At 39.5% G+C, this 15,557-nt stretch overlaps 1 protein-coding gene and 1 long non-coding RNA gene across 2 annotated transcripts; one reads left to right on the top strand and one right to left on the bottom strand.

The window, feature by feature from the left end:
- Window positions 1-7,424: 7,424 nt before the first annotated feature.
- Window positions 7,425-13,904, bottom strand: chchd1 (coiled-coil-helix-coiled-coil-helix domain containing 1). The gene is made up of 3 exons (XM_042432638.1): window positions 13,606-13,904; window positions 10,266-10,384; window positions 7,425-7,779 (listed from the first exon to the last, which is right to left on the bottom strand). Exons 1-3 carry the CDS (start codon window positions 13,742-13,744, stop codon window positions 7,669-7,671), a joined length of 369 nt encoding a protein of 122 aa, XP_042288572.1. The 5' UTR covers window positions 13,745-13,904; the 3' UTR covers window positions 7,425-7,668.
- On the top strand, window positions 10,513-11,774 carry LOC121911298. The gene is made up of 3 exons (XR_006099823.1): window positions 10,513-11,002; window positions 11,298-11,448; window positions 11,547-11,774. It is a non-coding gene; the product is annotated as an uncharacterized LOC121911298 (long non-coding RNA).
- Window positions 13,905-15,557: the final 1,653 nt, after the last annotated feature.

Here is a 15,557-nt window from a genome sequence, read left to right as displayed (position 1 = left end):
CTATGGAGCTGCCAAAAATCAGAGTTGGTTTCTCAGCAGGTGTGTTGCTGAGTGGGGCAAACCTGTTAGAAACATGAACTGATTAGTGGTGAACCATGGGCTTCTGCTTAGGGCCATACTTCCGTCAGATAGTCACCCAGCCACCCTGGCTTCCTGGCTGCTTGGGAACTACCGGGGGAGTAGGAGCTACACTAAGTCGGCCTGCACCAGATACTGGGGGCTGGCTAACCACATTAGCTGCTGATTGGTTTTCCATGGTGCAGAGCCGCACTTCGAATTCACTGAGCCTCACCTCCAACACTGCAAATAAACTACATTTATTACCTGTACCGTTTTCACTAATGGAGGCAGAGGAATAACTAAACATTTGACACACTGAGCAAGAGAGAGCAGGAGAGCGAGAGGGAGAGAGAGAAGCCATCGCTAACTGTTTCGCTAGGTTTAGCTGCTAAGCTAACTGCTGAGCTAAAAATAACTAACAACTGTGGGATTAGCGAGAAAAGTCGGTAAAAGAAGGAGATAGCTAATAGTGCTTGAGCAGAACTAGCGCAGGTTTAAATATACAGCAGGTATTTATCCACAGTAGTGAGAAATACAGCAAAGTTAACTGAGCTGGGAGCAGCAAAAACACTATCAGTAACCACAGTCGGCAAACGGCAATGACACAATACGCTTACCGTAGCATGTCAGCACGTCACTTGGCCTTGACTTAGGACTGGTTGATCTTCACTTGAGACTTGTTGGTCTTCACTTGGCCTTGACTTGGGCCTTGTTCGTCTTGACTTGGTATTTGTTGATCCTGACTTGGGACTTGACTTGGAACCTGTTGGTCTTAACTTGAGACTTGACTTGGTACTGGTTAGTCTTGACTTGAGACTTGACTTGGTACTGGTTAGTCTTGACTTGAGACTTGACTTGGGACCTGTTGGTCTTGACTCGGGACTGGTTGGTCTTGACTACAGACTTGACTTGGTACTGGTTAGTCTTGACTTGAGACTTGACTTGGAACCTGTTGGTCTTGACTCGGGACTGGTTGGTCTTGACTACAGACTTGACTCGGTACTGGTTAGTCTTGACTTGAGACTTGACTTGGAACCTGTTGGTCTAGACTTGGGCCTGGTTGGTCTTGACCTGAGACTTGACTTGCGACTGGTTGGTCTTGACTTGACACTTGACTTGGGACTGGTTGGTCTTGACCTGAGACTTGACTTGGGACCTGTTGGTCTTGACTTGGGACTTGACTTGGGACTGGTTGGTCTTGACCTGACGCTTGACTTGGGACTGGTTGGTCTTGACTTGACACTTGACTTGGGACCTGTTGGTCTTGACTTGGGACTGGTTGGTCTTGACTACAGACTTGACTTGGTACTGGTTAGTCTTGACTTGAGACTTGACTTGGAACCTGTTGGTCTAGACTTGGGCCTGGTTGGTCCTGACCTGAGACTTGACTTGGGACTGGTTGGTCTTGACTTGACACTTGACTTGGGACCTGTTGGTCTTGACTTGGGACCTGTTGGTCTTACCTTGGGACCTGACTCAGTGCCCCACTTCTGTCTGGTGTTTCCTCTCACTGCAGACGGTTTTGGTTAGTTTTTTTTATTCGGGAGACAGAAAGCCTCCTTTTGATACTATGGAGGAGAATGCAGTTTGTGGTGCTGAAAGCATTTATAGAGCATTTTAAAAATATCTCTTTCCAGAAACAGTGTCCCAGTCAGTCTGGATAATCCACAGAACACACTGGAGACAGTTTTTGGGGACAATTTCTTTAGAAGAAAGCAGTAAAGTATAAAGTTACCAAAACCATAAAGAACCAGTTTGCAAAATAAAGTAACTTTCATTATTTCAGAGGATGGAGTTACTTTTCACTGCTGCTTAAGGACATTGAGACCTTTAAAAATCTGATGTTTCTTATCAAGTAGGGTTTGGTCCTAATTTGGTAAGTAATATTTTGTCAGGACAGGTTCAACCTGAAATTACACCCACTAATAGTGGCAATCTGACACCTGGGAAACAATGGAGGCTCTGAAGTCAACATCCTGTCACTGTAACATTGGCCAAAGAACTCAGAAGATCAGATGGAGATAAGCAGAGCAAGGCTTTGATTTGTCCCCAAATAAAAAGGCCTGATAGGCTGGATTTCAATGGGCGACTTTCAAGGCACTGATTGTTTTTCCTGGCAACCTCTCACAAACGCAGATGATTATAAAGCTTGATCTTGATACTATCATCAAAACTCTTTTGGAGCAAGGCCCTGAGATGCTTGTTTGTCCCAGGAGATGGATGTAGAAGATAACATTTTCACAGATCCTACTGAAACAGCTGAGGATTTTCTGTGACTGAATTCCAATAAGGCATCAACAGGAGGCCTAACAAAAACAGAAAGGACCTCCAGGCATCCAGTCACGGAGGGCCTCCATGTCTTGTTCACTGATTGGTTTGGCAGGTCTTTATCAAGGAAATCAAATAAACTCATACTGAACAACAAGTTGATGATCCAGAGACTGTACCTTAGTGCAATGTCAAAATTGAGCTGCGGAGATATGATATGTAGATTCAGGTGTAGTAAATCATCAGGTATAGATTGCTATCTTGTGCTGCTCCATAGGTTAACATTTGGAGTAGATGTCTACAGTCCTGAAAACGTTTATTACAACCTATCGTATGAAAGTGTTGGACAGAACAGACCAGTGGTTTCAAATTCTTATAATTTGTATTTGCCCTTACCAGTGGTGGGATAACATTCCACATGTGCAGTAGCCAGGATGGGATCTATTTCCCCAGTTAAATTAAGAGATATACAAGAGTACTTCAGTGATTTAGTAATGTAATTCTCTAAAGTTGTTGTACTTGAAATAAAGTATTGTCAAAATCAAAGCATCAGTAGTGAAGATATCTTTTATCTATCTTTTAGTCCTTTTGAGTGAAGCTCCAAAAACACTGGGTCCCACACTTTCCATAATGCAACATAATAGCATTTCTCATTTGAGCCTCCCTGACTCCTTAATGCCCACAACTTTCAAACTCCACACATCCAGTTTTTAATGCAAGCTTTCTGCTGTAAATTCATAGACTTCAAGCTCTAGCTGAAATGACTAAAGTGATGTCACTTTTCTCAATTTTCTCAAAGTTGACAAAGTGGCTCCACAGCCACAGAAGACTGCTTTCGTAGGCTGAATAGTACGCCACATGACTAAGATATTGACTTGCAAATTGGTTGAGAGCCCCATTAATACACAGAGGGATCAGATGTATTTTAACAACATTCAGGTATTCTAACTAATTAACTAACTAATGATAAATTAGTTAGGTTTGCTGTCATTCTTCTCTACTCTTAGTAGAGTAAAAGACAGCATGTCTCTGTCACACTTGTGAAAAACGAGAACAATGAACAAGAGAAGCATATCCAGCCAATATCTACGAATTGTATACATATTGGACAATTCTATACATCATGTGCCAGTGCAGGAAATAGTTTGCCCTTCAAAGAGGTGGACAGTAATGGTGCAGAGGTTGGTGTGGTAGATAGGCGAGATAGGGAGTCGAGTTTCATGCTGTTTGCATTCAGTTACAGCCATGCAATTAACATTCATGTTTTTATAAACCGTACCTACGATCTTGACCTAGCCTTAATCATGTGTTTTAGTTGCCTAACCCTAACTATAGTTTATTTGGCACAAAAACACTAATCTGATTTTCAGGGCATTTAATCAGGTCATTTGTGTTGGAAAGAGGCTTTTGGTTAAACACTACTGAGGAATTAGATGTGTGTTTGAGTTGAAGACATACAGCATTCTTTAATTGAGAGGAAGTGGTTTTACTAATTAGAGCTTCTTTCAGCACCAGGAGCTGTCCATGGTCTAAACTGTTATATAGTCTCACAGTATCAGTCTGCTCTTCACATGGGGGAACTGATTAGTAGATGCACTTCATGTCAGAATCTTTGGGTTTTATATTTCTGTTGTTTTGATGAAGGCTTATAAGAGAAAACATCAGATTTCAGTGAGGTTTTAAATCATTTTGGTGGAGGGAGACACATTTGGGATATGGATCTGATATGATCAATACCAGGATACTAGTGTGCATGTACATGCGCTCACTGTAGAAACACATTTTTGTTGCACTCAGAGTTACAATTTCAGCTTTAAAACTGTTTGCTAGTGATGTCTCAAAGTGGCTAAGTCCACAGTAAGTACTTCCTCAATATCAGCACTCTAACAACTCCCTTTCGCTCATTCTTACTTCCACTCTTGCTGTCTAAGATTTGTACCGTATGCTATTTAGTGGTGTGGTGTGTGTATGGGATGGAGGGATGGAGGGTTTATTACTGTAAGTTGCATAGGAGACTTTTGCACAGTATGTGTTTTGTTGTTAATTTTTACAAAAAAGCAAATGTTTTAAGATAAGATTGTGGTGAACATGGCATTCTCTATGGCACCAACCTCAGGCCAAATTGTACATTTTTGCCCCACTAGTGGTAAGGATCTAAAAATAGCTAATTTTGTTGTCTGGTGTGTAAAGCACATTTCATGGGGCTGCTAGAGTGGGTAGAATTCTAGCTTCGTGAGAGGTGAACATCAGTTGAATGACCACCTTTTACTAATTTATTGTTTACAAAGATAATTAGGAGAAATCAATAACTGTTCAATTTGGTATGGAGTGAATATGAAGCCTGAAGACATGAGTAACAGTGAGTGAGGGGTTGCTGAAGGCTGATGGAGTTTTGTCTGCAGTCATACAGTTGGGAGGAAGTGATAAGCAGGGTGGGGAAATGGTTCTGTATAATAACAGGCAGATAAACAGGGACACAGCAAAAATACCACATCCTGACAATGGTGGGTGCAAACATAGCACAAAATCCTTCCTGTGCCTCAGACAAAACATGAAACCAAATCCACACTTACAACATCATTGAATATTTCTGCCTGAAATTAACTAATTACAACAGAAAATTAGAGAGAAATCAGGAAATGTGGGAAAGAATGAAAAAGGGAGGGAGCTTGTTAAAAAAGGATGTCGCATTTAAGGAACAGTCCAGCATTTAACATGTTTGCTTTGCATGCTTGCTTTTCCCGTCAAATGAGAGGAATGATATGACTTTTCTGTATGCTATGTCCAGTAAATTTATGTCAAGGCTATGTTTAGCCTTGCTTAGCACAAACACTGGAAGCGGGGAAAATGATAGCCTGGCTCTTTCAAAAACTTTATAAAAAACAAAACACTTTCCAACAACTTCAAAGCTGTGTGGTTTACACTGGATATTACATTTTGTCATGTGATAAGGAAACTTACGTAATAAATAAGGTGAATAATACTGTTAGCTTAATAAAATAATAAACTAAACGACTGATTAAATGAAATGATGCACCTTTGTTGCTGCTGTTTCCAGAATCACATTCACCTGAGACAGTGTGTAACTCTTCTGAAATATAGTTTTTGTGAATGAAAAGACTCCTGACTTATAATACATGAGAATAGGCCAAATCTATTCAGCTAGGATGTGACTGGCACTTATAATTACTGGTTTAAGCAGTGATTTAATATTGCAGCCCATCAAGGTGGAGCTGATGCTAACTATTTTATATACTGTTCATTAGTTTAATCTATAATAGTGCAACATATTTTATAAGATGACTGGATGTAATGTAAAATTTCCACATAAAAGTAGTAGTCATTAATAAGGAGTAGTGGTTATTGATTTCCATGGCAAACATGATGCTTGTAATAATGATAAAGTGAACTATGAAAGCTTTTTGAATTTAATGGTCACTCCACCAATTTTACATATCCTAATCAGTTTACAAGTCATGAGGAGAGGAGTATGCAGCCTGTGAAAACAATTGTATAAAGTCTTCCGTGCCTCTCGAGGACAGCTGTCAGGTCTGAGAAAATAACCATGATGATGTCATCAGTTATATCTCTGCTTGGGCTTGGAAACTTCATTTTTAACCAAAGGCCTGAGTTACAAACTGTAAACATGGACTTTTTGGAGTTTGAAAGAAATGGGCAGCAGGCAGAGTTGTCTAACAAAACAAACTAATGAGTTGCGTTATGGGAAATATAAGGTCCAGTGTTTATGGAGTTTGACCCATACTAGAGTATGGAAATCTCAGCCTCTGCAGCTTTGATTTAGTCCATTGGTTTAATCAGTCTGTTGTTAAGTCTCCCACCATATTGACGTGGCATACTAAATCGGTGGAGTACCCCTTTAAAGACAGTTGATTGTTCCAGTCTATTCACTATACGTAAATTTGACAGCTCTTTATTCAAAGAACTGTCATGTTAGTCACACCCAGAGGACAAAACTATAAGCAAACATAAAGATGATGTGAAATTGGAAGCTTCTTGCTTTGTAAAGTCTGCTGTCCGGCTCTGGTGTCAGGTCTATGTCAGAGCTTCCCATTATCAAAATAATCTAACACTGGTAGATATACAGTATTGTTACATACCTTTGATAAAAATATTATCAGACTGTGATGGATTACTTGTTGCAACTAAGTATTCATAATTTTTACTAGAAAATGGTTGATATGTAATGTGATAGGTAGATGTCCATGCATTTGCCGCATTTCCATACTACAGACTTATTGTATTCAGTGCATATTCAGTGTATTGTCATGATACTGTTTTCAATGTGCTTTGAAATGCCACAGTCAGTTAATTGTCACACAGAGAAAACAAAACATGTTTCCAAAGGCTTAATAGTTACTTTTTTGCAGCTCCTCTATTTCCTTCATGCACTGAGAGAACAGCATACCCCAAAAATCTAAGTTTTTTAGTCTGCATACTAAGTGTTGTTTTAAGTACACTTTATTGTGTCACTTCTTCAGTGTGAACACACAACAGACTCAAACATTGAAGAATAAGTGTGTAGTTTGGAATTGGGATATAGTCAGAGAAAGACAGAAAATGATGTGTACTTTAACAGATAAATGAATTGATCAAATGCAACCCATTCAGGAATATCAATGTCAACCACACTGAGCTTTGTTTATCTATGTAACCCTATCAGTCTGATAAACTGATTTTATTCCAACATCTTTGCCACTGACCATCAATCTCAGCCTCCATAGGAATGATGAGGCATTTAAGTATTCAGTGATAACCGTAAGCTCTGGGCCAGAGGCCATGAAATCCAAGAAGAATAATTCCATCACATCTGCTAATAACATCTCTGCACTGAGACCACTCTGCTAAATTGGATTGAGAAAAAACTGAGTCATTTCCATCAGAGCCAATTCAGGACACAAGGGGAGAGTCACATTATATTTTCGAAGCATTAAACACAGTGTGTTGTGTACACAAAGCCTAGGACATTAGAGAGTACTGCCTAGCTATATGAAATGATTGAATAAACGTTGGAAGCCAGTTACATACAAGTTACATATTGAAAAAATGTGTGTTTGTGTTGAAATCACTCACATCAGTGATGTTGCCTTAAGTCATTTATTGCACAAATGTATATTATATACCATTGCTGAAATATTTGACACAATTGACACAGATGAAGTAATGACTGTATCTAACTATTAAAGAGATGATTTTTCTTAAATCAGACCACTCTGGAAAATACCTTAACATTATGAAACCCAGTCCCAAGACTCAGTCAAATGGCCTGTTTTTAACCTGCACATCTCAAGTCCATATAACATATGCGTTGAAAAATCCATTCTAGATCTCAGAACGCAGGTTGGGATATCTCTTCAGCAGTGTTGTGGCTTGTTTTGGGTGCAGATGTCCTCCCTGCATTCTGGTCTGTTCTGATTTGTTCTTCATAGCAGCCTGTGAAGGTGGAAGATGATTTGTTACCAGTGCTATTTAATAAGTAATGTGTTTAATAAAGTGTAACTAGGTACATTTAGCACATTAGCAGTCTAAACTGGTAGTGTACAGAAACTCTGTAACTTAAGGTCAAAGTGACTGATGTGAATGATTAAGGGAGAGGTAGACATTCTTGACTGATGTGAATGATTAAGGGAGAGGTAGACATTCTTGGTGTGTCCAGCGTTCTCTGTACTGAGAACATACTTTGTCACTTCCTCAGTAGAAAGACCTCCCAAGATTAGCACATGGCAACAGGGAAACCAGGGCTCGTATTTATCAGGCCTCTCAAAATCCCTAACAGGAATCTTGCTGAAAGTTTAGGACTAAAAATACTCCTAACTCAGAGTAGGACCTGAGACTCATTTATGAAGCGTCCTACACTGACTTTCAGTAAAGAGAAGGAGAGTGTGACTTTGCTGTTTTACGACAGTCGGAACCATAAAGTAGAAACTCTGGTGACATGATGTTGTTCTCTGACAGTCCTGGTTTGAAATATTACACTGTGGTAAAAAAAAGTGAGTGAAAAGAGTGAATAATAGCACAATTTTTAAGTGTAGGTTTTATGTGTATAGGTAAAAAACTTGCCAATTACACCAAAATTAGCTCATAAAATTATATTTACAAATACAGTTTTAGCCTAAAGACTTTAAACAAAGCCACTCACATGACTTAACTAAATAAAATGTAGTCCATTATGTGAATTAAAATAAAAGGTAATGACTCAGCTGTGTAAAATCAGCCTCATCTGACCACATTATTTTACAATTCCTATAATATTGCTACACAGGCACATATTGTATACCCTCTGTGTGCTGTGGTCACCACTCTGTGGCATCTTTCTCTTCCACTGTTCAATTCTCCCTTCAACTATTTCAACTACACTTCATGTTATCTGATGTTCCCTCCATGCAGGGAAAAATTGTTATTGTGCACTGTGAAATGCACTGTGTGAACACCTTCTAAACATTAGCATTGTAATGAAGCTGAGATATCTGACATTCAGCCAGGAGAACATGATTATGTTCATATTAATTTGAGTCTTAAATACATTTGTTGATTTCCACACTTATCCAGATGAAATAAAGTAAAAAGTAAAATAAGTAAAAAGTAAACCTAAACATTATAATAATAATAATAATATCTCTTAACATGACAATTTTTGTCATTTCAATGTCATTATTTGCAGAGGATTTGACAAAATTGATATTGAAGACACAAACAGGAAATGGGCCCTATCACTGTAATGCTCTCTGCAACCATGATGTGAACTGCTCAGGGATAGAGTGGTCTTTTGAGCGTGGTGCACTCTGATTGATGAACATTTCCTGGTTTCCAGAACAGCTGCGGGCAACTTTGAATTGACAAAATCAAAACTGATGTTCTGATTCACTTCACAACTTTCTGACATGGACATATTACTTGATGTGGAGATGGAAAAGTAAGATTCTGCAGCAAACAGCATCGTGCACTTGTGGGTGAGAGAGGAAGAGGGGGAGATTTTGTTGTGCCTCCTCCCAGGAAACAGCTAGAGCCTGCTGTCTGTGAGCTGCCATTATTATCTTTTTCTATAGTCTGCTGCAGCCAGCTGAACTGGAAACAAGGATTCTGCTGTGCCACTGTGATCACAACCAGTGTGTATTCAAGTATGTGACCTCAGGATCTAAGGATCTAAGCTAGACTGATGTTGATGATGACTGATGATATATTGTATTCCTCTGTGTTGTAGACCTCCATTGTTGTCCAAAAACAATTAAAAACAAGTCAGTGAGTTACACTGCTGCACTGGGTGACATGTTGCTTTGTCCCTGAAGAGAGTGCTTACCATAAGTTTGTTTAGAAATGGCTCCAAAGAGGCAATCACATTTTCACTCTCAGGAGAGAGTTTTCCTGTACAGCAGATGCCACATTTCATGTGTAGAAATGTGGTTCCATTTACAGACCTTCACTAGTTTTTTGTGCTACATATCACATGACTTTGTGTTGAAGTTCTTTGGGAAATTTATCATGTAGCACAAGGTCATGATACGTAGCACAACAAGCTAGCGAAGCTATAAACAGAACCGCTTTCCTGCGTGACTGACAATAAGAAAAATATGGAAAATCATCATCCTTATCCTTTGTGTATGCATTTGTCATATGGCCAAATATCAGAAATAATAATTAATAATACTGCTTTCAACCATATTGCCCTACCTTAGTGTGTACAAAAATAATTTGGTGTATTTTATAATCTGGTACTTCCTATGAACTTATTTCCCAGTGTTCACTTGTTTTTGTGCTCTGTATATTTGTGCATTCCTCTACTCAGCCTGCTTTAAATTGGACATGCACATCATCTGATAGCACACAGCTGCCTTCATTAACCCTGGTGAGTTGATGATAAAAAACTGTTTGCTAAATCCTGGTGTCAGTTGTGTTGTCTGTATGTAAATATGTGAACGTACCTGAGCCTTCTCAACACAGGTGTAGAAGGAGTTAATCTCATTCGAGCACAGACCGTCCACAAAGTTGTTCTGCTTCCAACAGGCCATCATGACTGACATCTCTGTGATACAGGTAGCCTCTGTGGAGAGAAAGCTTCACGTTTACCCTTTAATACTGATTTTATTTTATGTAACAATTTCAGAAGTTACAGTTGTCTGAACAAGCTGTGGAAGGTGAAACATAGATGTTGCTATTATGATAACTGCCTCTGTTACTCAACTGTTCAAGTTAATCATCATTTCAAAATCATCACCTTAAAAGCCCTGAATTGAATTGAGATGTCCAGGATTCAGTCCTGTCCTGTCAGTCTGTGAAGTTAACATTAATGTGGTTCAGAAGAGTTGTCATATGTAAATGACTGTATTGTATATTGTATATTTTTACTGTAACTGATTTTTGCTGGATGTCTCAGGCATCCTTACTTTATATAGAGAGATAGATGTTGTTTGGGACTGAGGATAAAGGTGAGGATAAAGGTGATGAGAAACAGCTGTGACTAACTGAACCACAGCCCCATAGCACAGGATTGGCTGACATAGGACAGTGTGCTTTTTAAGTTGATCTGGGACAGGTGAGAGGAGCACAGCAAGGGAGAGAGGACAAGTGTGTCCAGAGAAGTGGAGAGTTTCACCCACGACAGAGTTTGGACCACAGAGTTGAGGTGTTCCACCGGGAAAGTCTGCTGATGGATTAAATGGTAAATGGTAAATGGACTGCACTTTTAGTTAGCGCCTTTCTAGTCTTCTGACCACTCAAAGTGCTTTTACAGTACAAGCCACATTTACCCTTTCACTAACACATTCATACGCTGATGGTAGGCGCTGCCATGCAAGTTGCCAACCTGTGCATCAGTAGAAACTAATCATTCACACACATGTTCACAAAACGAGGCGCAGCCATCAGGAGCAATTTGGGGTTCAGTATCTTGCCCAAGCACACTTCAACATGTGGACTGGAGGAGCCAGGAATTGAACCTCTGATCTTCTGATTAGTGTATGACCCGCTCTACCTCCTGAGCCACAACCAGCCCAAATACAGGGCGATGGAGCAAGAGTAAGGCCCGAGACAAGGTCCTTGACGGATAGCCGTGGACGAGCAAGGCGGGAGGTGGAAAGACTTGGTTCAACGCCCACTACACAATAAGTAAAGAAACGTGAACCAAGTGAACTCTTCCTGTGTGTTGTGTGAGCCGCTGTTTGTGCAAACCCACAACTGAAGGTGTTTTTTTTTACTTTCTGCAGCGGCTGCAGCAGCTTCAACAAGGAAGAGGGACAGTGGGATCGTGCTGCACCTGGGAATTTAAGTAGACTCCACTTTCTGATTTGTTATTGCCCATTAGTGGTATTGGACTTTGGCATCACCATTTTAAACAAAAGTTGTTAATTCTGTTTTTTACTTTTGTATCATTTTATCCAGTATTTTACCATAGTATTTTATTCAATCATTTAAAGTTCTCTTGTGGCGTTGAATTTTTTAACAGTGAAAACACTTTTTATTGCTGGTACACCAAGAACCTCACATTATCGTGTGACAACTACATAGGTCTGGTAACCTCACTTCTTTCTAAACTGGTTAGTTGCACCACAGAAAACAAGTTGACTTGACTTTTCTCTGACTGACTGGTTGGAACTGTTGGAGGACCTCAACAACAGAATGAGGATTTCTAACATAACTTCACCTACTTCCATGTCATGTGGACCTCAAACCAACAACAGGCGACTATATTATTTCATGTGATTCTATTCATGTAAACATACAGTATAACAGAGATAAATGTGTTCTAATGCTTGATACAATCGTATCTTGTTCCATACTACATTGACTATGAGCACAGGTCTGGAGTTTATAGAAAATAATCTCAGTTTAATCCAAAAAATGTGATTTTGTCCATGGATGGTTCGGTCCTAGATATTATTAAAAGAAAATTTTGAAATGGGAATTTAAAGTGGGGAAAATAATCTTCCCACTCTCAACTTTTCAGCTTCAGAAGGAACAAGACAGAAATATATAATCAATTCAAACCAACCTTCAGCCCAAGTAAATCTCCCATCACTATGTGCTGCCTGTCAGATGAGTAAGTGGCTCTAAACACACAGCTTGACTCTCTATTTACCTTTTCTAATCAACACAACTCCAGTCAGAGGAAATGAACTCTGGTTGTTATACTGCAGGGCTCAAACAGCTCTCAGCACTGTTTATAACTGACTAGCTCATACAAGCTCTCTATTGGCTGTCTACATGAAATCATCATAAGCCCGTGTCCTTATTTTAACTGCCACTGACAAACATAATAAGCAGTTAACATTTCCTTTAGCCAGGATGATGCAGCACATTTTGGGAGCTTGTATGTGGACCTATGCAATCTCCAGGATTCAGAACAGAAGGATTATTCTCCAGGATGCAAAAACTGGTGGACATACTGATTTTCTTTGGATCTTTAAAGGAGCAGTTCACCCAAATTACTACTATGCCTTATTTTGTGTATGCCCAGGGTAGGTAACAGCGATACTGGCCCGCTGGACGGGGTCTTTCCCTCCGCAACTGTCTACTGGGGGAGCCAGCAGCAGTGTCCCTAATGAGAAGGAATTTCTGATTCCTACGTACAGAACCTTTAATGAAACAGACTGAACAGACCCAATATGTGGGTCCAGTGATACAGATAATGCCATCCTCAAGGCGATCTATGTCACAATTATCATAGGCTGAAGCCTAAATACAATATAATAATAATTTGTTTTCCATGTGTTCCACATTTTCTGTATCATGTGAAAAACACATTTTGGGAGTTTTCTGACATTCAAAAGTCAGAAAATCTCTTCTCTCCTTTGTATGCTGTTTGTTGTCCTACACTTGTACCCCTCTGTTAATGTTGAATTATCACCCAGCCCTGCTAACAGACCAACTTCATTTATACAGCCTGCAATGTAGGTCATTCATTCATTCATAGGTCAATCTGACTTAGTAAAGAGATGAATTGGCCTAAGCTTTTCAAGTAAACTAACAGGGCTTTGTAATATGACGGTATATACTGCAAGACAAGTTAGAGATGTAGGCATGCCATTTATGTACCGCAGTATCTGTTAGTATTAGGCCACTGTTGCTTTGTTCACAGGATGGTTACATTCATGTGATAAAGTACCTTCATATGTATTCTTATATTCTTTGGATCAACCAACACATATTCCCATCTGATGATTTTATCTATGAACCACTACAAACTTAGTTTGTGGTCATGACGTCACTCAGGAGAAAATGCTAAAGGTGCACGAGACCATGCAGTCCAACAGTCTTTATTTTTACCTCCTTTCTTGGGTTTGCGGTTGGCCACCGCATCTCTCAGAGCCAGAGTCCTGTTGGGTTTGATGACAGGTTTTCCGTTGTGTTTGCTGAGCAGCCTGCTGACCTTCTCCTGGAACAGGACGCCTCCTTGCGCTGCCATGTCTCACCTGCCCACTGACTCTGCTGGAAGTCAGCAGTCACCACCAGCACAGTGCGCTGATGTACGGAACTGTCTGTGAACGAGAAGAGATGGAAAAACAAACTATCTTCCGTTCAATGCCCTATTCCTTAACCGCGTTGCTCAGTGTACCGCCATGTTTTGCCGTGAAACGGTAGGTAATGTCGTAAAACACATGGCGAGGCAAGCATACAACCCATGCCAGATTCACGTGCTATCGTAACTCTCAGTGTTAGTTGTGCGCGGCATGGAAAATCCTAGGGTAAAAGCACTTATAAATATTAAATCATATCATATTAAAGCAGGGTATACTACTGCTATTATTATCCTCTCTACTACTGTTTCTACCGCTACTGAGTCTTCCACTATTGAATTCATTATACATTCTATTTATTAGCTATCCTTTTTTTAACCTCAGTTCAAACTAAACTATTATTAGTTTTCATTAGCATTCATTTTTTCTCTTGAATACCACGTGAACAACAGAATAGAAGAAATGCATTCCCTCTCCTTCCTTAATTTTATTTTGTTTTGTACATTGGAAGAAAATAAAAACATTGGCAGAATTTAGGGGGGGAAAAAACACTGCAAATTTTTTAAAAAAATAACACATTCAGCAATTTGACAACACATACATGGCATAAGAAATGGGTTTTAAATATAGAAATCCAGCAAGTCAAGTCAAGAGTCTGAGTGAAAGAAAGAAAGGAAGAAGCTATTGTTTTTGCCTTTAAATATACATGAACTAATAATTTTTAAAAATGGGAGAGCAAAGTAAATAGCCTATATAACCAGGTTTGCTTAAATATGAAATTAACGGCCCGGAGAAGTAGGAAGATGTATAAACATCTGATGGTAACAGTACTCATTGATTATGTGTTTCAGATCACTCCTGTTGTTGCATGGTGTTAGTCTGTGATGCCAGCTCACTGATGAAGACAGGTTGTCTACAGTTTCCAGTGTAAAAGTCCTCTGCATTGTGTTCGTCTGGCACCTGGCCTATGGCTACATGACATTCAGGGAGAATGCAGGGCAAGTCTTAACATCAGCTTATTTCTGAGGGCATGTTCAGAGTGGATGCAGCGTCAGCAGCTATTACAGTTGGTACCATGTCAAATGAGATCAAGTTCAACTCTATAACACCAGCCTTCAGATGAAACATCACACCCACACACTGCCACTGTGTTACCCACATTTCAAACTTCTCCCAACAAATATGCAAAGTAAAAAACTCACCTCATGAGAAGAGGCAATGAACACCTGGATTGATTAAATATTAAGTCAGCTTAGTTTTAGGTCTGGTTGTACACAAATGAGTAAAAAAAAAAAACAACCTCTCTTATGCTGAGTACTGTGGAGCAGTGTTTCCCAACTTTTTTTTATTGTGTGACGACTTAAAATAACGGCTACACATGACTCGTAGACTATATTGACTATCAAATATACTCTTGTAACCACACAGAACTTCTTACCTTCCCTAACTTACCTTTAGTGGAAGAGGACTTTACAGTATATTCATGAAGCTGATAACGTTACACTTGACTTAACTGAATCAAAAATGACTTTAGCCTTTTGGAATGACTTGATATCCTCCCAAGGCCCAAAAATTAAGAATAACGTAATAAAAGTGTGCAACAAACCAACTTTTCATCTCCCTGACAACTGACACACTTTTAACCTAACCTGACAGTACAGTTAGAGGTCCAGATCATCTAACTCATACTGTCAGCCATGAAAATCATCAGAGTCCCACAACATCCCAGTCTGCAGGGTATTTTCGAAGAAACCATGATCA

Source organism: Thunnus maccoyii, chromosome 14 (assembly GCF_910596095.1).
Source record: "Thunnus maccoyii chromosome 14, fThuMac1.1, whole genome shotgun sequence".
Lineage (NCBI taxonomy): Eukaryota > Metazoa > Chordata > Actinopteri > Scombriformes > Scombridae > Thunnus > Thunnus maccoyii.
Note: the sequence above shows the minus strand (reverse complement) of the source record. Positions and strands in the feature narration are given on the sequence as shown.

Excerpts from the sequence above, each read along its gene's own strand:
- chchd1 (XM_042432638.1), bottom strand. The coding sequence starts at position 13,744 with ATGGCAGCGCAAGGAGGCGTCCTGTTCCAGGAGAAGGTCAGCAGGCTG. Across the intron at positions 10,385-13,605 it reads CCGCAAACCCAAGAAAGGAG|AGGCTACCTGTATCACAGAG; the intron begins GTAAAAATAAAG and ends TTCTCTCCACAG. Across the intron at positions 7,780-10,265 it reads CCTGTGTTGAGAAGGCTCAG|GCTGCTATGAAGAACAAATC; the intron begins GTACGTTCACAT and ends CCACCTTCACAG.